At 43.5% G+C, this 27,942-nt stretch overlaps 1 protein-coding gene across 1 annotated transcript; it reads left to right on the top strand.

Moving 5' to 3' along the window:
- On the top strand, nucleotides 1-27,902 carry ptpa (protein phosphatase 2 phosphatase activator). The gene is made up of 10 exons (XM_069721960.1): nucleotides 1-44; nucleotides 2,254-2,363; nucleotides 2,803-2,889; nucleotides 3,710-3,835; nucleotides 4,024-4,141; nucleotides 4,696-4,795; nucleotides 5,247-5,371; nucleotides 7,818-7,918; nucleotides 18,548-18,655; nucleotides 27,048-27,902. Exons 1-10 carry the CDS (start codon nucleotides 20-22, stop codon nucleotides 27,120-27,122), a joined length of 975 nt encoding a protein of 324 aa, XP_069578061.1. The 5' UTR covers nucleotides 1-19; the 3' UTR covers nucleotides 27,123-27,902.
- Nucleotides 27,903-27,942: the final 40 nt, after the last annotated feature.

Here is a 27,942-nt window from a genome sequence, read left to right as displayed (position 1 = left end):
GAAGACAGTCAGCCTCGCCATGGCGGAAACAGAACAGCAGTCAGGTAAAGCCCAGATGGATGCTTCTGTTCAGCGTCTGCAAGTTTTGCGTCGCATTTGCTTGCACGTGTTCAGCGGCCGTGTACCGTTAGGAGGTGCCCGGTCTCTACCGGAGGGACCGAACTCCGCGCCCGGTCCATGAACCCAGAAGCTTTCTGACCGCTGTGCTCAGAAAGGCTCCAACATCCGGAGCAAGTTGGTCTTTCTGTTGTTTTCCTGCTGGAAGTTGGACCCTAAATCTGGTTCAGGTCGTCTTCATCATGAGACTCCGCTTTGTTGTTGTCCAGATGGACGGACGGTGAAGTTCTGTAGTCCGGCCTCGGAATCATTCATCAATATGATCAGCATTAACGGGGTTTAGTCGTCTGAGTTAAATGATTTAATCTGAGACTGACATCCTCCACACAGACTTGATGTTTAATCACGTCGTTGATTCATGGAAACCTCCTGCTTTTATAGTTTATAGTTTATAGGGCTGCTCCAGAAACTCAATGTTTGTGCTTGAAGGGGTTTGATTGAGATACAGGAGACACGTTTTATACAAGAATCGTTCAAATTGAAACAGCACAGGTAACTATCAGGTAACTATCAGGTTACTATCAGGTAACTATCAGGTAACTATCAGGTTACTATCAGGTAACTATCAGGTTATTATCAGGTAACTATCAGGTTACTATCAGGTAACTATCAGGTTACTATCAGGTTACTATCAGGTAACTATCAGGTTATTATCAGGTAACTATCAGGTTATTATCAGGTAACTATCAGGTTACTATCAGGTTACTATCAGGTAACTATCAGGTTATTATCAGGTAACTATCAGGTAACTATCATGTTACTATCAGGTTACTATCAGGTAACTATCAGGTAACTATCATGTTACTATCAGGTAACTATCATGTTACTATCAGGTAACTATCATGCTACTATCAGGTTACTATCAGGTAACTATCATGTTACTATCAGGTCACTATCATGTTACTATCAGGTAACTATCATGCTACTATCAGGTTACTATCAGGTAACTATCAGGTTACTATCAGGTTACTATCAGGTTACTATCAGGTAACTATCAGGTCACTATCATGTTACTATCAGGTAACTATCATGTTACTATCAGATTACTATCAGGTAACTATCAGGTTACTATCAGATTACTACCAGGTAACTATCAGGTTACTATCATGTTACTATCAGGTAACTATCAGGTCACTATCATGTTACTATCAGGTAACTATCAGGTTACTATCAGGTAACTATCAGGTAACTATCAGGTAACTATCAGGTTACTATCAGGTAACTATCAGATTACTATCAGGTAACTATCAGGTAACTATCAGGTTATTATCAGGTAACTATCAGGTTACTATCAGATTACTATCAGGTAACTATCAGGTTACTATCAGGTTACTATCAGGTAACTATCAGGTTACTATCAGATTACTAGCAGGTTACTAGCAGGTAACTATCAGGTTATTATCAGGTAACTATCAGGATACTATCAGGTAACTCAGGTTACTATCAGGTTACTATCAGGTAACTCAGGTTACTATCAGGTAACTCAGGTTACTATCAGGTAGAGAGAGACAGACAGACAGAGAGAGAGAGAGACAGACAGAGAGAGAGAGAGAGACAGACAGAGAGGGAGATTTATTAAGAGATGCTCTGTAGCCATGAGTGTGATTCCCAGGAGCCTGATCGAAACTGGGTCTAATGGTGCCTCTTGAGGCATCCTGGTTTGATTGGCGTGTGGGGTGTAGTGAGGTGGGTGGAGGAGGTGGGTGGAGGAGGTGAGTGTAGTGAGGTGGCTGGAGGAGATGGCTGGAGGAGGTGGCTGAAGGAGGTGGGCCGGCCTCATGTGCTCGGGTTCCCAGTCAGATCCTGCAGATCCTCAATGAATCACCCAAATATGGTCGCTTCAGACGCCAAAGAAAAGAAATAAAAGAAATACCAGACTCCGTTTACGAACCAGTGGGTGACGTCGCCGTGGGTTACCGCTTGGTAGCGAACCACATCTTTGAAAAACCTCAGTGACAGGCTGTCTGGTTGGAATTATTAGGGCATGAGATAACAACAGATACCGTGAACGCTGAATTCACCAAAAATAACTAGATATCTGCATTTCTTATGTAAACTCAAATAGTCTTTGAATATTTTATTTAGATTCATTGACAGTAATAGTAAGATGAAGAAAACGGTCTGACTTTTTCTCAGGTTCCACTCCTGAAGATGAAACAGCTGAAGCCGCAGCCGGCGTCACCTTCATGGTGCCCAAGAAAGAGATCAGCATGGTGCCCGACATGGGCAAGTGGAAGCGGTCTCGGGTAGGTTCCTGTCTGTGGCTGTATGTGCTTCTTTTTTGCATGTTGTAAAGAAAAACTGTGAGACTACACAGAAGCTGGTTATAAATATCATGTCGTGTGATTCTGAGACATCCGTCAAATCAACCTGGAAAAACCACTTGTTTCTCAAAAAGTACAAGTGATTTTAATTAAAGAGCGTGTAGGCTTGTGTAACTTTATAGATTCTTTTTTTTATAATCTTTGTTAAGATAATTCTATTATCCAGATTGATTAAAATCTTTGAAAATGATGATTGGACTTCTTGAAGTTATTGTTTAGTCTTGACTGTGGAGCATCGTGTGGTTGATCTGCAGGATTTCTTCCATACACGTGTCTTGTTGTAATTCATATGAAGTTTATGTTTTGTGGCAGTTGTTCTGCAAACGTTCCAGTTTCCGTGGTAACGCTCTCCTTCCTGCAGGCGTACGCAGACTACATCGGATTCATTCTGACGCTGAATGAAGGTGTGAAGGGGAAGAAGCTCACATGTGAATATAAAGTCTCTGAGGTACGTTGTCTTTGTGTTTATGGCCTCATACAGCATATATGAGGATTCTTTTTTTCTTTGACGGGAAACAGTTTCACAGCTTGACATGATCAGTTTCACCTCATCGTGACAAACAGTCCCTTATTTGTGTGTACGTTAAAACATTCAGGATTTCTCAGAGCAGTGGAGCTCCTTGATCTCAGTCAGTCAATCAAACTTTCACCTTCAACCAAGGAGGTCGTGTTTTTCAGGTGTTTTTTTTAGTTTGTCTTTCAACAGGATCACAGAAAAGGTCCTGGTCTGATTTTTATGAAACTTGGTGAACGGTGAAGCTTGGGCCGTCTCAACCTGGGATCCACATCAGGCCTCATCCAACAAATGATAGACATTAGATATTTCTTCTCATAATGATGTACATCTACAGTAGATGGTAGTAAAGTTCAGTAGTGACACAACATGTCAGTTCTAGAAATGCAATAACTAATCCTCCAGTCTACGTGATCACAGTGAATACAGCCAGCGGTTGTTAAGGAGTTTAGCAGCTGAAACCGTCACAGCTGCACCGTGAACTCTGGTTTGTCCTCTCTTACTGCACTTCGAGCTTGTATTGTAAAATCATTTGAGACCAAAGTATTCAGGAAATAAAGAAAAATAGAAAATCAATCCAATAAAATCATAACTAGGACAAAATGCCCACTAATTTACTGTCTGTTTATTACGTTCTTCTTTTTCCTTCAACAAAATGTGTAAACTGCCCAAATGTTTGCAGACAGTGAGTCGAGGCCACAGAACAGAAGTGTTGCTGCAGTCAGTGTTGTGTTGTTCTGTTGTTCTGTGACAGACGGTGGAGAAGCTACTAGAAGTTCTGGGGACTCTGGACCGATGGATAAACGAGACCCCTCCTGTTGACCAGCCGTCACGTTTTGGCAATAAAGCCTACAGAACCTGGTACACCAAGCTGGACCAGGTCAGTGGACACATGCGCTCACGTGCAGCCATGCATATGCTCTTTGTGATGCCAGCGTGTGTGTGTGTGTGTGTGTGTGTGTGTGTGTGTGTGTGTGTGTGTGTGTGTGTGTGTGTGTGTGTGTGTGTGTGTGTGTGTGTGTGTGTGTGTGTGTGTGTGTGTGTGTGTGTGTGTGTGTGTGTGTGTAGGAAGCAGAGGCCTTGGTGTCCACAATGCTTCCTGCTGACAGATGTGCAGCAGCTGCAGAGATAGCAGTGTATCTGAAGGAGTCTGTGGGGAACCCCACCAGGATCGACTATGGAACAGGTAACACTACTGAGTCCTTCTTTCTTTTATTGCAGTCTGATACAGTAAAATGTGATTATAGACAGACTGCAGGCAGACTGCAGACAGACTGCAGGCAGACTGCAGGCAGACTGCAGACACTGCAGACAGACTGCAGACAGACTGCAGACAGACTGCAGACAGACTGCAGACAGACTGCAGGCAGACTGCAGACACTGCAGACACTGCAGACACTGCAGACAGACTGCAGACAGACTGCAGGCAGACTGTAGACACTGCAGACAGACTGCAGACAGACTGCAGACAGACTGCAGGCAGACTGCAGACAGACTGCAGGCAGACTGCAGACACTGCAGACACTGCAGACACTGCAGACAGACTGCAGACAGACTGCAGGCAGACTGCAGACACTGCAGACAGACTGCAGGCAGACTGCAGACACTGCAGACAGACTGCAGGCAGACTGCAGACACTGCAGACACTGCAGACAGACTGCAGACAGACTGCAGGCAGACTGCAGACACTGCAGTGCAGGCAGACTGCAGGCATCTCCTCAGTGTGTGTTTGTCCTGCAGGTCATGAAGCAGCGTTTGCAGCATTCCTCTGCTGTCTCTGTAAGGTCGGAGCTCTCAAGGTGGACGATCAGCTGGCCATTGTCTTTCAGGTGTTCAACATGTGAGTATGCAGCTAGTTCGGTGGGCTGGGTTGGTTTCTTTATCTAAAACACTGGCTCTAATGAAATATTTGAATATAATTATAATAGCTGTGTTTATTCTGACTTACGATAACCTTGCACTTTATTAGTGTTTTTAACCAGCAGCACGTTACTGTATATCTGAGCTGTAAACCGCACAAAGCTGTCCCAGCAAAATGATTTCAAATGCTGGCCTCCAACAGAAATTAGCCCTATCTTTTGGAGCTCAATTATTTAATATATTGATATTAGCGGCAATGTTAGCTCATTGCAGACAAGGTTGGAAAATAATGAGCAGGACTGTTTTATGGCATTTTCCTCAAAAAAAAAAAAAAATGAGAGCAGGGAAGTTTTTTTTAGCAGTTCTACTGCAAGTATCACAAAACTAAAAATTAAAATGACAAATCACTTGACCTCCTTTTTTTTTTCCAGGTATCTGTCATTGATGAGGAAGCTGCAGAGGACCTACAGGATGGAGCCCGCTGGAAGCCAAGGTGTTTGGGGACTGGATGACTTCCAGTTTCTGCCCTTCATCTGGGGCAGCTCCCAGTTTGTCGGTAAGAGCCTCGACAGCGGTTTAAAAAACAACAACTTTGTCTGTATGTGGTGGGAAGCTCATGGGGATATTCAGGCTGGGACCCATTGTGATTTTCACACAACACATAAGAAAACCAGAAAGCTAGACAACTTTTATTGGCTCATGCGACAGGCGAGCAATTTGAATGGAGAGGCAGCGTTATTTAGTGCCGTTCTAAACATCATTATAAGTGTGTTTATTTTATTCACAGCTCAAAGTCCTTTCTTATTGACAATATGCAACATTTGAGTGCCTTAACAGTAGGAAGTACATCCAGTGCATCCAACTTTTGAAACTTTACATTTTTCAAAATAAATGCATTTTTTTTATTTTATGTTTTCTTCTTCTGCTGTATTAAAAAACATGCTAAAATTAAGATACGTACCAAACTGTACATTTTGTGTGCCACTATGTCCCCAGTAAATCTAGAATTGATTTTGAGACAGGTTATATACCAAACTATTTCCTGATTGGGACCATTTCTGCTGGTATCCCGGCTGTATGAACTATTAATGTCATGACAGTAGTTTCACTCTCATCATGTACCAGAAATGAACAATTCCTAAAAGCCAGCAAGTGTTGAGTTTTGGACTTTGATGGTAACTGTTAACAGCAAAGTTGTCAGCTCTTGTTCACTACAGTTAATGTCACAAAATTAAAACGAGGCTTTTTTTCTAGTTTGGGTGATCTGCACCAAAAAAATCATGACTCTGTATTTTTAGGCTGAATGGCAATACATGATAATTATGTCTTTATTTTCTACATGTTGGACTAAATGTTCATTTGTAAGTCAAATAAAATGCACACAGCGTTTCCTTCCCTGTTTAAAAATATGCAAAACATCTAAATGAAATATCAGATAAAATAAATAGGCCTATTTTTATTAAACGTAGCGATGTTTATGAGTGTGCTCCTTCATTTGTTTTCCATAACAAACTGATGATTCCTGTTGCCAGTGTTTTTGAGTTACTGGTAGTAGTTTTGCAGCTTCCTCTCAACCCAATTGATGTCGTTGTTGTTTTTTACAGCAGCTAATTTTCACACTCGTTGTGCTCAAAGACTCACGGCCGTCTCCTTCTTCAGTGACTCTCACTCGTCCCACTGTGTGTTTACAAGCCATTCAGGTCTGCCGGTTACTTTAGCTGAGCAGCTGATGAGGCCTCCTCCCTCTCATGTCCAGTTAATCCTCTGCCTCCAGTAGTGATAATGATAATGTACCAGCTCCGGGTTGACAGTGTGAGAGAAGAGAGCTGCAAACACTGTCGGGGCTTTTACGGAAAAAATGAGTTATGTAATGCAACATCAGACTATATCGATAAAACAATTTTGTGTTTTCCTATATTTTGCTTGAAAATATATTGATATACCTGAAAGAGTCCAAATCCCGCCCAGCTTGAATCCCGTCCATGTTTGGCTGTTGAGGAAGAGTTGGAGAGTGTTTATTTACATGAGGGATGTAGTGACAGGTTCTGTACACAAGGGGATGTCAGTCCCCAACAAACACTGTCAGACGACAAACAGGCATCCATACCCGGCCAGCTGTGAGACTCTTACCAGTTTTAAAGGGCATAATTACATGAATATCAGCAATTCATACGGAATGATGGGTAATCCATTGATTGGACAGTCTTGGTGATGTCATCCTGCATCATTCACACATCGTGAAGGACTCGCATGAAACAGAAATGACTGACAGTAGATGACGGTGCGCTTTACTGAACCCGATGTATTTCTTCTGTGGAGTTCACCATGTAATTACTCATTATGATGATTAATAGTCCCCCGACTGAACCTCGTCCTCATGCGCTGCCATGATGGAACAATATTAATGAACAGACATGGAGAAAAGCATTTTGTTCCATAATATTACAAAAAGACAGAATAAGACACGAGCTTACAACACCTCTGGTTCACCTCGCTTTCTGCTTGATCAGGGAAAACCGACCCACATGTGATGTTACCATGGTTACCAGCTGATCTTGCATAAATATAGTTTAAAGAGTACCTTTAGATGTCATAAGATCTAAGGCTACACAAGTGGTTCATATGGAATTAATTAATGCTCTGCAGTGAGTGTAGATATCAGCAATTAGAATAAAAAGTAATACTGAATCTTCTATTGAATAAAGCAGATCAACGTTTGAGTGCATTTTAAGGCTCATACTTACTGTTTCCTCTCAGCTATTGTGAAAAGGTGAAGGAAACTAATAGTTTTATTTGTGAAGACGAGTAAATACTAAAGGACAGTTGTAGCTGTCTCATTTATGGTCGATGCTGTCGATGTGTGTTTGACAGGATGACCTCATGGTGCTGATGAGTGGACATGTCCCTCTGTGCTGGGAAGGGACATTACACTCAGTGAATGATCTGGTGAACGGTGACCCCTGGTGGTGAACATGTGCACTTACAGCCTGGTCTCCCCTCAGATCACCCAACACTGGAACCTCGGCACTTCATCGATGAGCGGGTGGTGAACGAGCACCACCCCAACTACATGTTCCTGGAGTGCATCAAGTTCATAAACGAGGTGAGAAGATGAAACTCACTTTGTTAATCATAACAGTTTTCTTCTCCACCTGCTGCTGTTTGCTCAAACCCCCTGAAACCTTCATCTCTCACTGACTCTGGGTCACTGTGCAACATACCTGCATATAACTGCATATTCACTGCACACACCTGATGGCCCCGCCCCCTTGAGGCCACAAAGGTTGAGGCCTTATCATTTGGGTCTATAATAAATTGATTGCAAAATTTACTTGAATATTAGAATATTAACTGTGTGAGACCTTTAGTTTTACTTCCTTTTGAGCTCATTTGTTATACACTTTATGTAAAAAAAAATTTGATGTTTCAAGCACTGAAAACATAAACCCCAGATAAAGTACGGTAGTAGCATCGTTAAGTACTGTGAGGCTGCAACCAAAAATTACTTTCAATATTAATAATTGCATTTAAAAAAAATATATAAATTATGTTGAAAAATGACAATTACCATAATCACTGACACTCAGTTGTCTTGTTTGACCAACATCTCCAGATTTTCATTTTACTAGAGAATAAACACCTTCAACAAGCCGGTGACAGTTTCTGTGTTCCAGATGAGAGACGTCCTTTAGTACACTAACTAATACTGCTCTTCCATGTCAGGACTCTTACTTGTGTAGTACTTGAATTTAGACAGAGTTGTGTTGTTTCAAATCTCACTGCTGTTCTTCACGGACAGGAAGTGACCTCATCATGTGACCACATCACCCTCCAAAATATCTGCAGTTTTAATTATTTTACCCAGAAATCAGTGTGTTTTTGTGTCCTCAGTTTAACACTCAATAAACACTGATTCTTCTGTCCAGCAGCAGCAGTGGAGAAGAAACACTTTGTGTTCAGGAACAGCTGCAGCTTCCTCACACTTTTAATTTGAAAATCCTTTATGCCGGTGGCCCCGCCCCTTGTGTCCACAGTTTCACAGTTCTTTTTTTGGACCGTTGTGAGGTCATCATCCTGGTACTTGTAGTGTACTGATATTTCTGTACTGACAATGTGAACACACTGATGCAGGGAGTTGGTCGAGAGTTGGTTCGAACATTTAGAACTCGAAGATAATTTTTGCTTTTAATAAAGTGTTAAAAACTAAGATTTTCTTTTCATTAAATTAGTTGTTTCCAAATGATTTTCTGTTAACTGACTTATTGACTGATAATTCTGGCTCGAAGGTCTTGATTGTTCTCTGGGTGTCTGGGGAAATAATCATAATGACATGCAACGGTTGGACAGAATAACCAGAACACTTCTGGGAAAATCCAGTATGTTTGTATTTGTAATTTGGATCTACCAACTCTTTAAACTCACAGCAGTGTTGTGAAATGCTCATTTCTTTTCTAAACAGTGGTACAAATCTTTGCACGATCTTCTGTGCTGTTCGGTTAAAGATGATGTGTGAAGCGTCCATGTTTTGGGAAACAGCCAAATTCGAGGCATCGTTGACTGTCATGGCTGCAACATTGTGTTGTATCAGAATCGTCTCTATCAACTGAGCATGTGAATACGTGGAAGGATTTCTTCAAAGTCTTCACTCCTAGAGTGGACAGACGTGGATGTAAAGTTGACTGGTTGGTGGAGTCACACAATCTAGTTGTATGCTGAGTCATCGTGAACAATCTATTAATTCTACATCAATATTAGGGGCTGTCCAAATATGCACAACTGCCCTCGAACCCGCCGTGTGACTGAATTCTGCCACTTTATTAAAATATATTTTAAATTATTATTTTTTTCTGACCTTATTCAGTCAATGTTAACTTTAGAATTGACTCTAGTTACATATTAAATGTGATCAGTGTATATATAACACTGGTGTGATTCTGTACAAATTTAGCAGTTGGAAATAAATTGGTGGAGCTCAGCTGAATGTGCTTTTGTCCAGGAAAAGGAAGGTGGGGGTAGGAGGGAGAGGGAGTGTGTGTGTGTGTGTGGGGAGGGGGGGGGGGGCAGATGGATTGTGTTGGTAGTGTGCCAGAGCAGGAATTGTGCGCTTTGTTTTGGGGGTTTTCGGAGGAAAAGGAGGGGAGGAAAGTAGAGGAGGGCGTCGGTGGAGCAGCTACATCCTTTTCCTCCTTCCAAACACACATGCACCACCTCCTTCCCTCTTTTTTTTCTCCTCCTCCTCTGGTGTGACCCCTCCTTCCTCTTCCTCTTCCTCCTCCTCCTCCTCTTGCTCCTCCTCTTGTTTGACCTCTCCTTCCTCCTCATGGTCAAGACAAGGATGCTGCTGCTGCGTCCGCTGTTCCTCTCAGCTTTCTATATTTGTTACTTTTCTCTCTTCTTTGGCTTTTTCTTTGTTTTTTTTCTTGTTTAATTGATTTAGTATTTTTGATATCACGGTGGTTTGGAGCCCGTTGGTTAGTCGATCACCATCAAAATGAATTGGCAACTAAAATGAAATAGTAAGTTCTCATAGAAAACATAACAGACGGGTTTTTAGTTTACATATAATAAACTTGACTAATGTTTAAGTATACATCACATTGGAATTAATTTTCAGTGTAGTGCTGAAAAACTCAATGAAATTGAATGGAACAAGAAAATTCCTGCTATGAGTTCTAAAAAGTGGAAATAGACATCTTGAAAAATCGTCTCGATGCATTTTGATGTTTTGATATAAATCTTGCAGCTATAAAACAAAATTTGAGATCTGACCCCGATAATCACTTTATTTAGTTTAGTTTATAAAAAGTTAATCAGCAGTCAGAGTCATCAGCACGTCACCTGAGAGCCGGTTATATGGCTGAAGGTATGAGGAAGGCGTGTAGAGACATTCATGGACTGTATGTCTGTAAACCGTCTGCCTGTCTGCTCTGTTGCTGCTGTTCTTCTGGTCTCCACCAGGGGTCTCCAACCTTTTTCATTGAGAGCTACTTTGACAAAATGAAAATGTCTAAGAGCCCTCAGACACTGTAACACTTACTCACATAACTGAGCTCCACCAAACCAGCTGAATAACTTTCTTTCATGTGAATAATAACAAATTGATGCTCAACACTTCAACAAAAGCTTGCGAGCTGCCGGCCGGTTGGGGACCCCTGATCTACACGGCCCAATGTAAAGTACAGTCTGATGCTGAAATGACCATCATAACGTCCCTTCAAGTCTTTTTTTGTGCCATTGATATTCAAACAGTTTTCAGTTACATGGACGTTGGTTCACTTAAAGTTTCAGTTGGATTTGTGTCATTTGTTCAAAGTATATCTGTCTGGTATGCTTCCTCAGTGTTTTTAGATTTATATTATACTTACGGTTTTTCACCCAGTTGGACTCCTTCTTTAATTGGGCAGGTAAACGTTGATGTGACACAGTTAGGTTGTGAAAGCTGTGGGGGAGGTGGGGGAGATTCTCCGGGGAGATGTGTGGGTGGACAGATGTGAACAAAGATACTGAACGAGGTGACAGCGACAGGTGCATGCAAATGAGTCATTGTAGTTTGGCCTGCTTTTCAAGACAATCAACACTTGCAGAGGCTTCTCTCTTGTTTATAAACCACCAGATTACAGAACATTTAGAGGAGGTTTTTGCGAAGGCTTTGGCGCTGGAGGTTGCCGTCTGGGCCGAGGAAGCACATCTGAAGACAAGGAAGGTGTTTCAGTCACCAAGGTAGGCCATCACGATGAGGACATGAAGATTCAGAGTCTTATGGTCTGAAAGATGAGGTCGCTGGTGGAGCAGGTCGCCCCGATTGGAAGGTTGACTTTGTTTTAGTTTTTTAGAGGCTTGAATAACATGTACGTCAGACAGGTGTAAAAAAAAAAAAAATCGAGGAAATCAAAAGTGTGACTCCATTTTTCCCAGCTCGATGTCATTACTGTTATTGAGCGTCTCTGCGTCTCATCTCTGTCTCCCAGAAGCCGCTCACGATGCATCACTGGCCGTTACGCGCCGCCAGCGGCGGCAGTTTCCACCTTTGCCAGCTTTAAAGCTCCCTTTCAGACCGTCTCCACGACTCACGGCTCCGTGACCCCTGTGACCCCTGTGACCCCTGTGATAAGTGAAAGGAGACTGTCTTCAGTTTTCCAGAGAACCTATGTGAAGAGTCATAACTCAGTCAAATCTGAACACAGACATGATACACCGAAGTTTTAGTGACGGGCATTTCAAGCAAAACTACGGTTCAAAATTCGCTCTGAACTATTCGATGTTTCATCACGTTTGAAGGAGTTCCACACAAAACTTTCTGACTGTAGTTGTCTGTTCATGTTTCCTGGTGTTCGCACCGGGACATCTAATACCAGGAGAGTTTTACCTGCGAAGCTCCGAACCCCTGAAAGCAGCGTCTTCTTCTCCTCATGTTATTTAATGGCGGCTAGCAGGCAGCTTTTAGGCGCATTACCGCCACCTTCTGACGGGAGTAACACATTACAACCAGGTACCAGTAAAAACAGGGGAAATAAGAACAACAGTCACATATACTAATCGATTTTGCAGATTAAAGCGACTATTCGAATATTTGAAATTCGTGCCCCGTCACTACTGGGTTTACATTCAGTGTGACTTTCTCAGGAGATGATCTCTGATGTCCATTAAAGATAAACATCCATAAATCTGCTTAGAAATCATATAATTTACTGCTTATAACTGCAGAACTTGCCTTGGAATCATCATGTTTTTAGTTTTTCTTCAATATCAAAGTCATTTAGTGACGTTTCAATACATCCTATTGCAAAAGTCTATTTAATTTACGACCTCCAAGATGGCTTCCTGCATCTCAGTGGCATGAATTCATGGCTGAGTTAAACTCAATGAGAAACTGCACCAGTCGTGGAGGATCTTTTGGAAAACAAACAGCTGCTAAATGTCCCCATTTTTAACGATGGTGTTACATGAGCCTTCACACCGACTTTAAAACAGCGAACATATCAATGCACTGACTTCTGCAGTCACAAGTTTATGTGGGTCAGAAACTTTAAATAAGACAAGTAAACCAGTTATTCTGTCTGTACGATAAAGGGAAATTTCATTTAACAAAATACTTTCCATTAGCCTCAATTAAGTTTATAATTATTTTTGTCCAATACATATAAATGTGCTGCATGGCCACAGACAATACTAACAATTAGCTGCATGTCAATCAAAGAGTACAAGGTTTTATTCAACTGCAGGTAACCATAGCAACAATACTGATGCTGACAGCCTACTTCACCAGCTGGTAAAATCAATCTGACTTCAAATGCACAATTTGATAAGCGGTACATAATACACACAAGTATAGACTCTGAGAGGTTCGTTCCTGTTGTGGATCTGTTTCTGGTGTCATTCATGTGGAGAGAGGATTTACTCAATTCAATTCAATTTGATTTATAAAATTGCTGCATGGCCACGGGCAATACTAACTTCAGTTAGTGCCAAATCACAACACAGGTTATTTCATGGCACTTAACACATTAAAGTCTTTACAGCAGAACTTTACAATATTATACAGAGAAACCAACAATTCAACAATTCCCACATAAGCTAGGAGGGAAAACCTCCTCTTTAAGGGAGAAAGCATCTGTTAACAGAACCAGGCTCAGAGGTGGGCAGAGCATCTGTTAACAGAACCAGGATCAGAGGTGGGCGGAGCATCTGTTAACAGAACCAGGCTCAGAGGTGGGCGGAGCATCTGTTAACAGAACCTGGATCAGAGGTGGGCGGAGCATCTGTTAACAGAACCAGAATCAGAGGTGGGCTCAGAGGTGGGCGGAGCATCTGTTAACAGAACCAGAATCAGAGGTGGGCGGAGCATCTGTTAACAGAACCAGGATCAGAGGTGGGCGGAGCATCTGTTAACAGAACCAGGATCAGAGGTGGGCGGAGCATCTGTTAACAGAACCAGGCTCAGAGGTGGGCGGAGCATCTGTTAACAGAACCAGGCTCAGAGGTGGGCGGAGCATCTGTTAACAGAACCTGGATCAGAGGTGGGCGGAGCATCTGTTAACAGAACCAGAATCAGAGGTGGGCTCAGAGGTGGGCGGAGCATCTGTTAACAGAACCAGAATCAGAGGTGGGCGGAGCATCTGTTAACAGAACCAGGATCAGAGGTGGGCGGAGCATCTGCTTCGACCAGTTGGGGTGAGAGGAGAGCAGAGAGAGAAAAGGACAGCATAGAGATACAAGAGAAGAACTGTTGGTGGAGACGATGGTCACAAATGACACGTGATGTACAAATGAAAAATAAGAATCACAAACGAGTACGACGTGTGTAATTTGGGTTCCCACAATTGCTTGCTTCCAACATTTAAATCATATTTACAAATGCACACACGCCACAACCTGAATGAATATTAATGAGCATAAGGTGATGGCAGTCCAGCGGAGACCACCTGAACCTCACCGTCCCCACCGAGGGAGGGCGGGGGCCAGGGGTGGGGGGGGGGGCAGGAAGTACAACTGCTCACCACCTATCTACCGTCATTTAACCACATATTTACCCTTATAAGCTACTACACAGAAACTATAGTCAGTAGGTGTGTTTTAATCAAAAGGGGAGGAGCTATTATGTCTATTAAGGAAAAACTGTTGTTCCCACTTTGACATTATTTGAATTCACCAACCAAAAGTCCTGATGTCCCAGTTTCCCACCAGCACTTGAACACAGCATGTGTTTTGTGGATCAGTGAGACTCCATAAGAGTCTGAAAACGCCAAACGTGATCTGTGCACATCAGGCGATCTGTGCAAACACATTAGTCCAAATAATTACCGAATAATGTCACACATTTGTACACGGGGAGCTTTTCAAAGGCTAAAAATCATTCGAACTGTGAAGTTGAAGTTAAAACTCTGTATATAAAATAATAATATTCATTCAGGTGTAATTTTATTTTATGTGTTCAAATTTAATTTGTGATCAGCCAAAATTGTTCAAACTGGTGAATCTTATTTTCATTTGTAGATCACATGAATACACAGTTGAGGCTAATTTCTCTCCACATATTCAGTCTTTATCGTCCTCTTTAGTTTCTGTTGCTGTGAACAAACACTGAACTCCATAATACACCCAAGTATTTCCCTCCTATTCACACATGTGGCTACTTCAAACTCATGGTCTTTAAAAAAAACATTATTTAGACACTAGGCTTTGTGTGTGTGTGTGTGTGTGTGTGTGTGTGTGTGTGTGTGTGTGTGTGTGTGTGTGTGTGTGTGTGTGTGTGTGTGTGTGTGTGTGTGTGTGTGTGTCCTAAACATGAGTCACTTCCTTCCCCACATGCTGCTGTGAATCACTCCTTCCTCCAGGGAATACGAGCTGTCTCCACCCCCTCCCTTCCCCTCCCCTCCCCCCCTCCCTCCCTTCTCTGTGCCCTTCCCCCATGTGTTCTCATGCGAGGCCCTGGAAAGTGTCTGGAGCAGTGAAAGGGGGGAGTGTGTGGGGGAGGTGGGGGGCTTTCGATGGGGGGATGGAAAAAAGGAGGAGGTTGTTAGATTGATGCCCCGGGGTCTGGGTTTGAGTTCCTTGGCCTCTTGGGAGAAAATGGTGGGAAAACCATTTACAGTCGTCACTTTTTATTCATATGTCTATAAATTTATACATTTGGTTTTGTCACTTTTGTTGTCTGTGTACGAAAACACACTCCGTTTTTATTATTCAGGGGATTACCAGCTATTAGCCTTTTGTTCTTTTAGCTCTGTTGATGAAATTGCTGCATAAAAGCTGCATAACCCAGTTATGTCTGTGCATAGAGGCCCAGTAACAGTTAACAGTTGCATTTCCACGCGTCACCAGTGAGGGCGCTGTCGGGTGCTGGTGAGCACAGATGTGACTTCTTATTCTAAGAAAAGAGGGGATTTCTCGTCATATCGTGGCCAGACTGCAAGTTTGTAAGGGGGCAGTGTGTGAAGCTCTTAAGCACTTAGGAAACTGGATCAGACCAAAAGTGAGGACTCCATCAGAAGATCAGCACACAAAGCTTTGTTCACTGAAAGATGGCAAAGCAACTTCATCACTGATAGAATTTGCTGAATAAAGAACACAGAAGTGACTCAGAGGTCGAGTATCGTCTCCAAGCTACTTCTCAGGAGGGAAACATGGCCAAACTAAGACGAACCAGAGGAGTACAAGTACCTGGTGTCTCCATGACAACAGACTGAACTGGAAGACCAACATCAATGCTGTCTACAAGAAGGGGATGAGTCGACTCTTTTTCTTGAGGAAACTTCGATCCTTCAATGTGTGCAGCGAGATGTTGGAGATGTTCTACCATCTGTTGTGGCCAGTGAACTGTACTTCTAGTAGTCTGCTGGGGGAGCAGCATTGGAGCCGGTGACACCAACAGACTTAACAAACTGGTGAAGAAGGCCGGCTCCATCATCGGCTACAAACTGGATAGTCTGGAAAAGGTGGTGGAGAGGAGGACGCTGAACAAACTATTATCCATATTGGATAATCCTGACCACCCTCTCCACCTGCTGCAGGGACAGAGGAGCACTTTCTCTAAAAGATTCCTCCAGCTTTGCTGTCACAAGGACAGATACAGGAGATCATTCCAGATACAGGAGATCATTCCTGATACAGGAGATCATTCCAGATACAGGAGATCATTCCTGATACAGGAGATCATTCCTGATACAGGAGATCATTCCAGATGCAGGAGATCATTCCTGATACAGGAGATCATTCCAGATACATGAGATCATTCCAGATACAGGAGATCATTCCTGATACAGGAGATCATTCCTGATACAGGAGATCATTCCAGATACAGGAGATCATTTCAGATACAGGAGATCATTCCTGATACAGGAGATCATTCCAGATACAGGAGATCATTCCTGATACTGGAGATCATTCCTGATACAGGAGATCATTCCAGATACAGGAGATCATTCCTGATACAGGAGATCATTCCTGCCGACCGCAATTAGTCTGTACAATAACTCACCTCTGGCAAAATCCATCACATAACAATAACACTGTTGACTGTGTTTCTTGGTTGTTTGTATATAATATATACTGTACTGTATATACTGTGCATTTTATATTTTATATTTTTTACTACTATTTTATTGCTTTTCTATTATTCTATTATTATCTTATTGCTTCTGTATGCTGCTGTAGCGAAAACATTTCCCCTCGGGGATTAATAAAGTAACTACCTAACCTAACCTAACGTAACGTAACGTAACCTAACCTAACCTAACCTAACCTAACCTAACCTAACCTAACCTAACCTAACCTACCAAGTTGGAGAGCAGTGTCAGTAACTGACGGATGTCTGGAAGGAGACAAAGAGGAGAGACGTTGACAGAACTCGCTGAAACATGGCGGTGGCAGTTTTCAAGTCTTCGACTGTTTTGCTGCTCTGAAGTTGGACACTTGCATCGACTCAGTTCCACCGTGACCTTGAAGAAGCTCTCGGTTCTTCAGACGTAGTGCAGAAGGATTCATCCTCAGCAGGTGATGAGCCCAAACACCTCAAAGCTTTGCAACAACTACTGAAACCAGTGCAAGTCCAATTTATCTGTGGTAGCACACGTGGAGACAAAATATTTAATCGTAATTTGGTCCAACGATGAAATCAAAAGCACATGAATTGCCAAAATGTATGTTGTATTTTCTGAGAAGAAAATAAGAGCTGCCAGTAAGCATGAATATTTTGTAATTGGAACAAAATAAATCGGTTAATTAAATTACCTGCATTCAAATGGAAAAGGCTACCGGCGAATTGAGTCTACAAAAAAATATCGAGAACGTCATCGCTGGCTGAGGTGATTACAACAGGATGGAGGACGTCATGCGAAGTTCTCTTACGCTCCCACGAAATCACGTGAAAGCAAAACTAACTGGATCAGATGTACACAAAAACAGATGTACGCAATCACACAAAAACAGGAACCTTATTTTGGATCTTAGTCCAAACTTTAAGGTGTGAAGCCGCCCTGAGAAAACTAAAATCTGCCATTCCTGACAGAACTGGAGGTTTTTGGAATATCTTGTTGGGATTTCATGGCTGATGAAGGTTGAACCAGCTCGTGGAATCCAGTCATTAAAGGTGATCCGATCAACCAGGACGGATGTTAATGCCTGAAGCTGAGAAGAGAACTGTCCGCGTGTGTTTTAATGTCCGGTGTGAACAACCACAGACGGTTGTGGGGAATCTGAAACTATCCAACAGCAGAAGTATAAATCCTGTAAAACTGTGTTCACTTCTTTTATTGTCATCATGCAGCATTCATCACATTGTCCTGCTCAGCCAGCTACAAAACCTCCGAAAACCAAATCTCATTTTAGAACAAGTTTCTCATTTCTTCATTGGCTGAAAAATGCAGCTTCAGTCTGCTTGAATGAAGTTATTTACAACAGATTTCATTGGTGACCCATTTTCACAGTGTAAGAAAGTGTGAAGAAACCTCCTAACTCATCCATCCCTCAACGCTCTAACAAATAATAGTATTATGGGTTGTATTTCAAATTCATTATTCCTGATTCTCCATCGCTGAAGGGAAGCCACCTTCACCGCCTATAGGGGGCGCCTGATGCTCTCAAAACAGATTGGCTGCTGTCCGTTTCATAACTTTAAAAAGGTGTAAAATTCTGTTAAAATGGGTCAAACATTGTGTTGCAGTAGACATAAAAGATATCGATGTGTCACCGGTCTCTCTTTAACCTCGTCTTCGTCACTCTCTCCGTCCTGCAGATGAAGACGGGTCCGTTTGCAGAGCACTCCAACCAGCTGTGGAACATCAGCGCCGTTCCTTCCTGGTCCAAAGTCAACCAGGGCCTGATCCGAATGTACAAGGCCGAGGTACGCCTGCTGTCCCTCGCTTTCTCCGTCAAAAGTCTTCAGCTATTTGACAGTCTGACAGAGTCTTCAAAAAAAAAAAAAAAAAAAAGGAAAAGAACATAAAATACAACTTAAATAGAAAAACACAACATTTGAACAGCGCAACACAAAAACTATCTAAAGTTTACTGTCATTTACTAACCAGACAAAATACATGAAGCCATTAAATTCCAGAGAAAGTGTTGGTACGTCCAGCGCTGTGTCTCTCGGGTGGAGACGTTTATGATGACGAGGGTGGTGTAAAACGGGTGGTGTGACGTACATATTCTGGATGTCCCTCCAGTCCAGACTCTCCAGCTCGGTTCCCTAAAAAGGTCAAACTGTGGAGACTCAATTACTCAACGGTGCAAATTTTCCTGCCAACGTTCAACAAAGTTGAAATCAGCACAACTGAAAATAATTGTGAATTTCACTCAAACTGGCAGTTATATAAAAAAATAACTGAAAATGAATAGAAAAATGTTTAAAACCAAGAGGTGGTTGTGCATTCAGGCTGTTCTGAGTTCAATGTTAACACCATCACATTAAACTTTCTGTGATCACATTGCTAACTTGGGGATTTTTAAAGTGCTTCCCATGTTCACCATCTTCGTGAGGATGCTGACAGTATTACACGTATTTAGTTGTAAACTTTCATGTTTGCCAAATTCAATTTTTTTGACCTGATGAAGTACCAAAGTTATTAACATTTTTCCTGAGAGGAACACAAATCACCAGGTGGCGTCATGGGGTCACCATGGTTACAAGGATATGTCCTCGGGAGTGGTGAAGTTTGTGGGACTCGTACTGAAATGTTTTGACAACTTCTGGGTGGATTATTAAAAAAATAAAAGAAATCCACCAAACTATGACCTAAAATTACTTTTTAATTTGTAATTGGTGCTAGTTCACAAATGTTAGTATGATACCACGCTTATCCAAGATCTTAACTTGTTAGTTTTATCCACTGACTGCATATAAAAGTGGACGAATCTTCCGGGTTCCAAATAAAGATTTCACTGTACTGAAGTGAAGATACAATAAAAGTGAATAAAATGTGTCCATCAGTTATCTCGGTGTTGTTAGCTAAAGTCACTCCTTCTTATTAGTTTTCTGGAGGTCCATCTGAAAATAATCCCTCATTCATTAGAAAAGAAGATTCAAGAAGACCTGTTTTTGGGGGCGTGTCTGTTTGATTGACAGGCCTGTGGTGCAGTCAGGTTACAGCTATCGGTGGGCGGGACGTAGTATCGTCAGGTTTCCAATCAGATCGGTCAGATCCACCGCTGGCTCCTCCCCCAGCTCGTCCAAATATGGTCACTTCCTGCTCCAAACTGCTCCGAACTAGCAAAGATGGTGACGGACAGAATCTGAACTGGAGGATTCATAACGTTCACAAACCAACGATGACATCACTGATGGTTGATGACATCACTGATGGTTGATGGTTGATGACATCACTAATGGTTGATGACATCACTGATGGTTGCCGCTCGGTTTTATCACTGTACGTCTGTTGGCATGCTGATGTTTGCATGTAGCTCAAAAAGTCTGCGGTAATTGAAGTGAACTTTTATTCTCCTTCTGAATTTATCGGACGGTCAAATGAATGTCCATATTCAAATACAAAGCCCGGTTAGAAACGCAGTTACGGCAAAACATGGCAAAGAAACTAAGGCAAAAAAATGTTGGTGTGTAAACTGGATTTCTCGTAATTCTTCACCTCGGCGAAGGAAAGTGTGTTTTCTTGTTTACGTGACATTTAAGAAGAAGTCGGCTCGCTGCTGAAAGCAAAACGCCCAGACGGACCGGTTCTCTGGAGGAGAGGCAGGAAAGGGTTAAGGGAGGGCTGGAGAGAGAGAGTGTGTGTGTGTGTGTGTGTGTGTGTGTGTGTGTGTGTGTGTGTGTGTGTGTGTGTGTGTGTGTGTGTGTGTGTGTGTGTGTGTGAGAGTGGGGGGGGTGTCTCCCCGCCTGCATGCCCACATCCTGTGTTTTCCAGAGCAGCCTGTGAGTCTTCCCAAAGAACTGAGGGGCCAAGCTGTCTGCCCCCCCCTCCTCCCCCGTTCCCTTCATTAAATCCTCCCTCCCTCTGTCCCGACCTTCCTCCCTCAGAGCCTGGAGCAACCATCAGCAGACTTGCATTCCTCTCCCTTTCCTGGCCCCACACAGGGTTTCAGAGCAGAGAGCAGAATCCCCCATTTTCCGTGGGATCTGTTAACTCTGCTGCCGTCCTGTTGGAGGACGACTTAGTGGAAGGATGCAGGGAAACAGCTGTAGAGATGTCGACTTTATTCTACATGTATTCTTCATACTTGGAAACAAAACGCAGCTCTCACCTTCACATCTCAAAGGCTCCTCACACTTTGTTTTTAGTGTATTTTAGCCAATTTACAACAACTGATGTGTTTTCTTTGTCCTTCGGCCCCAGAAAACCACAGTTCAGCTTATTTCAGTCTGTTTAAAAGAATTAACTTTCTTAAAAAAAAAATAAAAAAAATAAAAAAAAATCCCAATCAAGATATGTCAGCTTTTACTGTTGTTTAGACTAGACTAGTTTAGATTATTTAAATACTGGAGGGAAATGAATCAAAATGAAAAGCCTGGCGGATAAGAAGCCCACTGGAAAACAGGGACATAAAAACGCTGCAGTAATCATTTTGTTTTTCTTACAGTTAAATCACAGAAAAAACTATTCAAAACTAAAGTGTGTCTTTTCAAACCTCCTTTGCTTTCTTCCACTGAAGTGATGAGACATTAGCATTATTATGTTCCCTACAGACAGCCCAACACCTACAGTATCCCATGTTGAAAATCTAACAAGATCAGACAGTACGTCCTAAATGCAATGATCTCGCCATCCGACTAAAACCAGCCAATCAGCTGCTGCTTCCCATCAGTGTCCTCCGTCCGTGGTTCACAGTCCACGACTACTAATGGTACACAACCACAGACTGTTTCTAAAAGAGTTCGTAGCTTCAGGTCTGTAAAATGGTTCTGATCCAGAAGTGTCTTCAGCTGCAATACCAGCGAGTGCCACTAGAGGTCGGCTCCAAAAAGCCTCCGGCTCCATAGACTCCCATTCAACTTCTCTCATCAAATCCAAAGTGAATAAAATGTGTCCATCAGTTCTCTCGGTGTTGTTAGCTAAAGTCACTCCTTCTTCTTAGTTTTCTGGAGGTCCATCTGAAAATAATCCCTCATTCATTAGAAAAGAAGATTCAAGAAGACCTGGTTTTGGGGGCGTGTCTGTTTGATTGACAGGTCTGTGGTGCAGTCAGGTTACAGCTATCGGTGGGCGGGACGTAGTGTCGTCAGGTTTCCAATCAGATCCATTAGATCCACCGCTGGCTCCTCCCCCAGCTCGTCCAAATATGGTCACTTCCTGCTCCAAACTGCTCCGAACTAACAAAGATGGTGACGGACAGAATCTGAACTGGAGGATTCACAACGTTCACAAACCAACTGGTGACTTCAAATCAATTAATTTCCTTACAGCCATTAGTTATTAAATATACACATCACATTATAATAATGTGTTGTTTATCATTGCAATATTTTAGAATTAAAGTTTGTCCTCTGCCATGTTGGGTGATGTGACATCAGGTGCAACGTAGCAAAATGCTAACGTTAGCATGTTGCTGTCAGATTCCTCGGTCTTTATTATTATTTTAATTTAAAAAATGGTTATTATCTGCAGTGAAAAGTAAAACTTGAGATATGTGGTTTGGTCCATGGTGGTCCATGGTGGTCTATGGTGGTCCATGGTGGTCCATGGTCATCCATGGTGGTCCACGGTGGTCCATGGTGGTTCATGGTGGTTCATTGTTGTCCATAGTGGTCCATGGTGGTCCATGGTGGTCTATGGTGATCCACGGTGGTCCATGGTGGTCTATGGTCGTCCACGGTGGTCCATGGTGGTCCATGGTGGTTCATAGTTGTCCACGGTGGTCTATGGTGGTCCATGGTGGTCAATGGTGGTCCATGGTGGTCTATGGTGGTCCATGGTGGTCCATGGTCGTCCATGGTGGTCCACGGTGGTCCATGGTGGTTCATGGTTGTCCACGGTGGTCTATGGTGGTCCATGGTCATCCATGGTCATCCATGGTGGTTCATTGTGGTCCATGGTGGTCCACGGTGGTCCATGGTGGTTCACGGTGGTACATGGTGGTACATGGTGGTCCATGGTGGTCCACGGTGGTCTATGGTGGTCCATGGTGGTCTATGGTGGTCTATGGTGGTCCATGGTAGTATATGGTGGTCTATGGTGGTCCATGGTTGTCTATGGTGGTCCAAGGTGGTCTATTGTGGTCCATGGTGGTCCATGGTGGTCCATGGTGATCCTGGTGGTCTATGGTGGTCTATGGTTGTCTATGGTGGTCCATGGGGGTACATTGGTGGTCTATGGTGGTTCATGGTGGTTCGTGGTGGTCCGTGGTGGTCCATGGTGGTACATGGTGGTCCATGGTGGTCTATGGTGATTTATGGTGGTCCATGGTGGTCTATTGTGGTTCATGGTGGTCCATGGTGGTCTATGGTGGTCCATGGTGGTCTACTGTGGTTCATGGTGGTCCATGGTGGTCCATGGTGGTCTATGGTGGTCCATGGTGGTCCATGGTGGTACATGGTGCTCCATGGTGCTCCATGGTGGTCTATGGTGGTCCATGGTGGTTCATGGTGGTCCATGGTGGTCCTGGTGGTCTATGGTGGTCTATGGTGGTCCATGGTTGTCTATGGTGGTCCATGGGGGTACATTGGTGGTCTATGGTGGTTTATGGTGGTTCATGGTGGTCCATGGTGGTCTATGGTGGTCCATGGTGGTCCATGGTGGTCTATGGTGGTCCATGGTTGTCTATGGTGATCCATGGTGGTCCATGGTGGTCTATGGTGATTCATGGTGGTCCATGGTGGTCTATGGTGATTCATGGTGGTCCATGGTGGTCTATGGTGGTCCATGGTGGTCTATGGTGGTACATGGTGGTCTATAGTGGTCCATGGTGGTCCATGGTGGTCTATTGTGGTTCATGGTGGTCCATGGTGGTCTATGGTGGTCCATGGTGGTCTATGGTGGTTCATGGTGGTCCATGGTGGTACATGGTGGTCTATGGTGGTCCATGGTGGTCTATGGTGATTCATGGTGGTCCATGGTGGTCTATGGTGGTCCATGGTGGTCTATTATGGTTCATGGTGGTCCATGGTGGTCTATTGTGGTTAATGGTGGTCTATGGTGGTCCATGGTGGTCTATGGTGGTCCATGGTGGTCCATGGTGGTACATGATGGTCCATGGTGGTCCATGGTGGTCTATGGTGGCCCATGGTGGTCCATGGTGGTTCATGGTGGTCCATGGTGGTCTACGGTGGTCCATGGTGGTCTATGGTGGTTCATGGTGGTCCATGGTGGTCCATGGTGGTCTATGGTGGTCCATGGTGGTCTATTGTGGTTCATGGTGGTCTATGGTGGTCCATGGTGGCCTATTGTGGTCCATGGTGGTCTATTGTGGTTCATGGTTGTTCCATGGTGATCCTGGTGGTCTATGGTGGTCTATGGTTGTCTATAGTGGTCCATGGGGGTACATTGGTGGTCTATGGTGGTTCATGGTGGTTCGTGGTGGTCCGTGGTGGTCCATGGTGGTCTATTGTGGTCCATGGTGGTATATGGTGGTACATGGTGGTCCATGGTGGTACATGATGGTCCATGGTGGTCTATGGTGGTCCATGGTGGTCCATGGTGGTACATGGTGGTACATGGTGGTCCATGGTGGTACATGATGGTCCATGGTGGTCCATGGTGGTCCATGGTGGTCTATGGTTTTCCATTGTGGTCTATGGTGGTTCATGGTAGTCCATGGTGGTCTATGGTGGTCCATGGTGATTCATGGTGATACATGGTGGTACATGGTGGTACATTGTGTTCCATGGTGGTCCATGTTAGTCTATGGTGGTCCATGGTGGTCTATGGTGGTTCATGGTGGTCCATGGTGGTCTATGGTGGTCCATGGTGGTCTATTGTGGTTCATGGTGGTCTATGGTGGTCCATGGTGGTCCATGGTGGTCCATGGTGGTCTATGGTGGTCCATGGTGGTCTATTGTGGTTCCTGGTGGTCCATGGTGGTCCTGGTGGTCTATGGTGGTCCATGGTTGTCTATGGTGGTCCATGGGGGTACATTGGTGGTCTATGGTGGTTCATGGTGGTTCATGGTGGTCCGTGGTGGTCCATGGTGGTCCGTGGTGGTCCATGATGGTCCATGGTGGTACATGGTGGTACATGGTGGTCCATGGTGGTACATGGTGGTTCGTGGTGGTTCGTGGTGGTTCGTGGTGGTACATGGTGGTCCATGGTGGTACATGGTGGTCCATGGTGGTCCATGGTGGTCCATGGTTGTCTATGGTTTTCCATTGTGGTCTATGGTGGTTCATGGTAGTCCATGGTGGTCTATGGTGGTCCATGGTGATTCATGGTGGTACATGGTGGTACATGGTGGTACATTGTGTTCCATGGTGGTCCATGTTAGTCTATGGTGGTCCATGCTGGTCTATGGTGGTTCATGGTGGTCCATGGTGGTCTATGGTGGTCCATGGTGGTCTATTGTGGTTCATGGTGGTCTATGGTGGTCCATGGTGGTCCATGGTGGTCTATGGTGGTCCATGGTGGTCTATTGTGGTTCCTGGTGGTCCATGGTGGTCCTGGTGGTCTATGGTGGTCTATGGTGGTCCATGGTTGGTCTATGGTGGTCCATGGGGGTACATTGGTGGTCTATGGTGGTTCATGGTGGTTCATGGTGGTCCGTGGTGGTCCATGGTGGTCGGTGGTGGTACATGGTGGTACATGGTGGTCCATGGTGGTACATGGTGGTTCATGGTGGTTCGTGGTGGTTCGTGGTGGTCCGTGGTGGTACATGGTGGTCCATGGTGGTACATGGTGGTCCATGGCGGTACATGGTGGTACATGGTGGTCCATGGTGGTTCATGGTGGTACATGGTGGTCCATGGCGGTACATGGTGGTACATGGTTGGACCTCTCCTATGTCAGTGTGTCATAATCAGTATTTCTGTGCAACAATGTGTCTCACTGAGGTGTTTTCAATCGTTTTTGGACAACAATGAAATTGTATCCATCTTTGGATGCACAGATAATACTTATTAATGGCAATTGGTTTTACATGTGGGGTTTGTTAACAGTAAGAAATAAAGAGAAATTTACCAGAAAATTGTCAACAGAAATGTAAAGTGAGTAATTAGAGCACAAAAAACGTACGAATGCAGGTAAAAAAAATTACACATTTTATCATAACTTCCATCAGTGTTAATTACATATCTAAAGCATCTTCCTTTTGAATATGTTTGACATTTAAACTACACAGGCCTTCAGTGTTTGATGTGACGAGTTGACCTGTCCTGTGACCCTTTGATGGTTTTTGAAATTTAACATTGATTAAATATCTTTTTAGACAAAAGATCTCAGGCATGTTTTTCCACCCCAGTTCTGCCCAGATGATCATGACTGATAGTGTCACTGCTCAGACAGACCCCCCCCCCTCCACGACAGCCTCCCAACCCCCACTGCAGCCTCCCTTCACCCACCCGCTGTGCCACAGCCATTTTGAACACAGTCAGCGAGAGGCCTGTGAAGGGAGTTAACAGACTTCAGGTCTTCATCACCTTCATAACCGTCACAGCTGTTTGGATTCAGTTAGTTTTCATTTTATGTTTTGTTTACTGTCAAAAATATTTAGCCGTCATGGACAGCGTTTTAGTTTTTTAGAAAAAAAACTGAAGATTTGTGATATAAGAACGGTAAAATATAGATAATAATAATATAAAAAGATACCAAACTCGGAAGGCAGTCATGATTGACCAGTATTGCCTGTTCAGAGTCGTACTGAAATATACAGCCCTTTTTAAAACTAGAGTCATCGCCCTGATGGGTGGATGTGCACGTGGGAGTCATCATGTAGAAAAGTTCAACTTAGATAAACTTTGACTGATAAACTCTGTGCTGACTTTTGAGGAAACTGAGAACCGTGAAATCCAAAGTGAACAAATTTGTTCGTCTTCTCGGCTTCAGTAAGAACTGATCCGCAAAACAAGCAACATACGTTTTTTAAATGATCCCTGTGGACTTCTTGTACCTTTGGTGACCAAGCTCACCGAGTTTGTTAGCTTGGAGAGCTTTTCTTCCTCTTCAGTAAAAAACAAGCCCAAAATAAAATGCCATAATAATAATAAGTGGGAATAAATGGTACATGGAAAGCTTTAGGAACAGCTAACGGGTTCCTGGCTGGCGAACATGTGGTAGTTCGTCAAGCAGCCCAGTGAGACATCAACCCTCAGTTCTTCATCGTTATCTAAACTCTCTCGGTTCTTCTTCCATTTCCAGTGTTTGGAGAAGTTCCCGGTGATCCAGCACTTCAAGTTCGGCAGCCTGCTGTCCATCCAGCCGGTGAAGCCTTGATGTTCTCGGAGGAGCACGACGGAAAAGACCAAAACCCAACCGCTGGAATCAGCAGCTGTCCCCTCCGCCGGCATCCTCACCTGCAGTCCAACAGTAGCACAAGTCAACCACATGTAGTCCCGACACACGCACCTCCACCTGCACACGCGTGTGCTCACGAGAGATTCTCAGACATTCATAACTTTGACGCAGAGCATGTTGTGGATGACCTTTGTGATTCTGGAGAGTTTTGGTATTTATTTATAGAAGCGATAGAGTTTCTTTTGGAAGTGTGCTCGTTGATGCTTCATATTTGGATTTGTCTCAGAGTTCATTCACGGTGGAGATAATCTACGGAAGAGAAAATCTCTTCTCATACTTTCTTCACCTTTATTTCGCTGTTTTCTTGCTTTTGCTCTTAAGGCCAAATGTTTTTTTATTTTGTTGAAAATTTACCAATAATGAAATAGCATTCAAACATCACATGAATCATTTTCTTGCAAACAACAACATCTGAGTGTTTACGGGAGAAAAGGAAGGATTCGCTCTTTTTAAGCAGCTCATCCAAAATGAAATGTACAGAATTCAATTCAGCAGATTTCATGGAAGATGAGTTTAGGTGAAAGTGTTTGTATAGAATCTGTCCTGGTTGTTTGTGTCCCTCCCCAACCTGTCAGCGGTGGACACCAGTATCAGACCTGCTCATACCACTTTCAATACATTTCTTTATCTCCGATTCGATCAGCTCCGTTACGGTAAATATTGTAAATTGACAAACTATAAATAAATTCTTGCTGTTGTGCTTTGCAGGTTTTTTCAAAAAAATATATATATTTTTGTT

The sequence above is a fragment of the Brachyistius frenatus genome, unplaced genomic scaffold (assembly GCF_029030835.1).
Source record: "Brachyistius frenatus isolate BFR_SWC_R1_liver_20210118 unplaced genomic scaffold, ASM2903083v1 Contig_279, whole genome shotgun sequence".
Taxonomy (NCBI): Eukaryota; Metazoa; Chordata; class Actinopteri; family Embiotocidae; genus Brachyistius; species Brachyistius frenatus.
The sequence above is the reverse complement of the archived record's forward strand: the minus strand, read 5'-3'. Positions and strand labels throughout refer to the sequence as shown.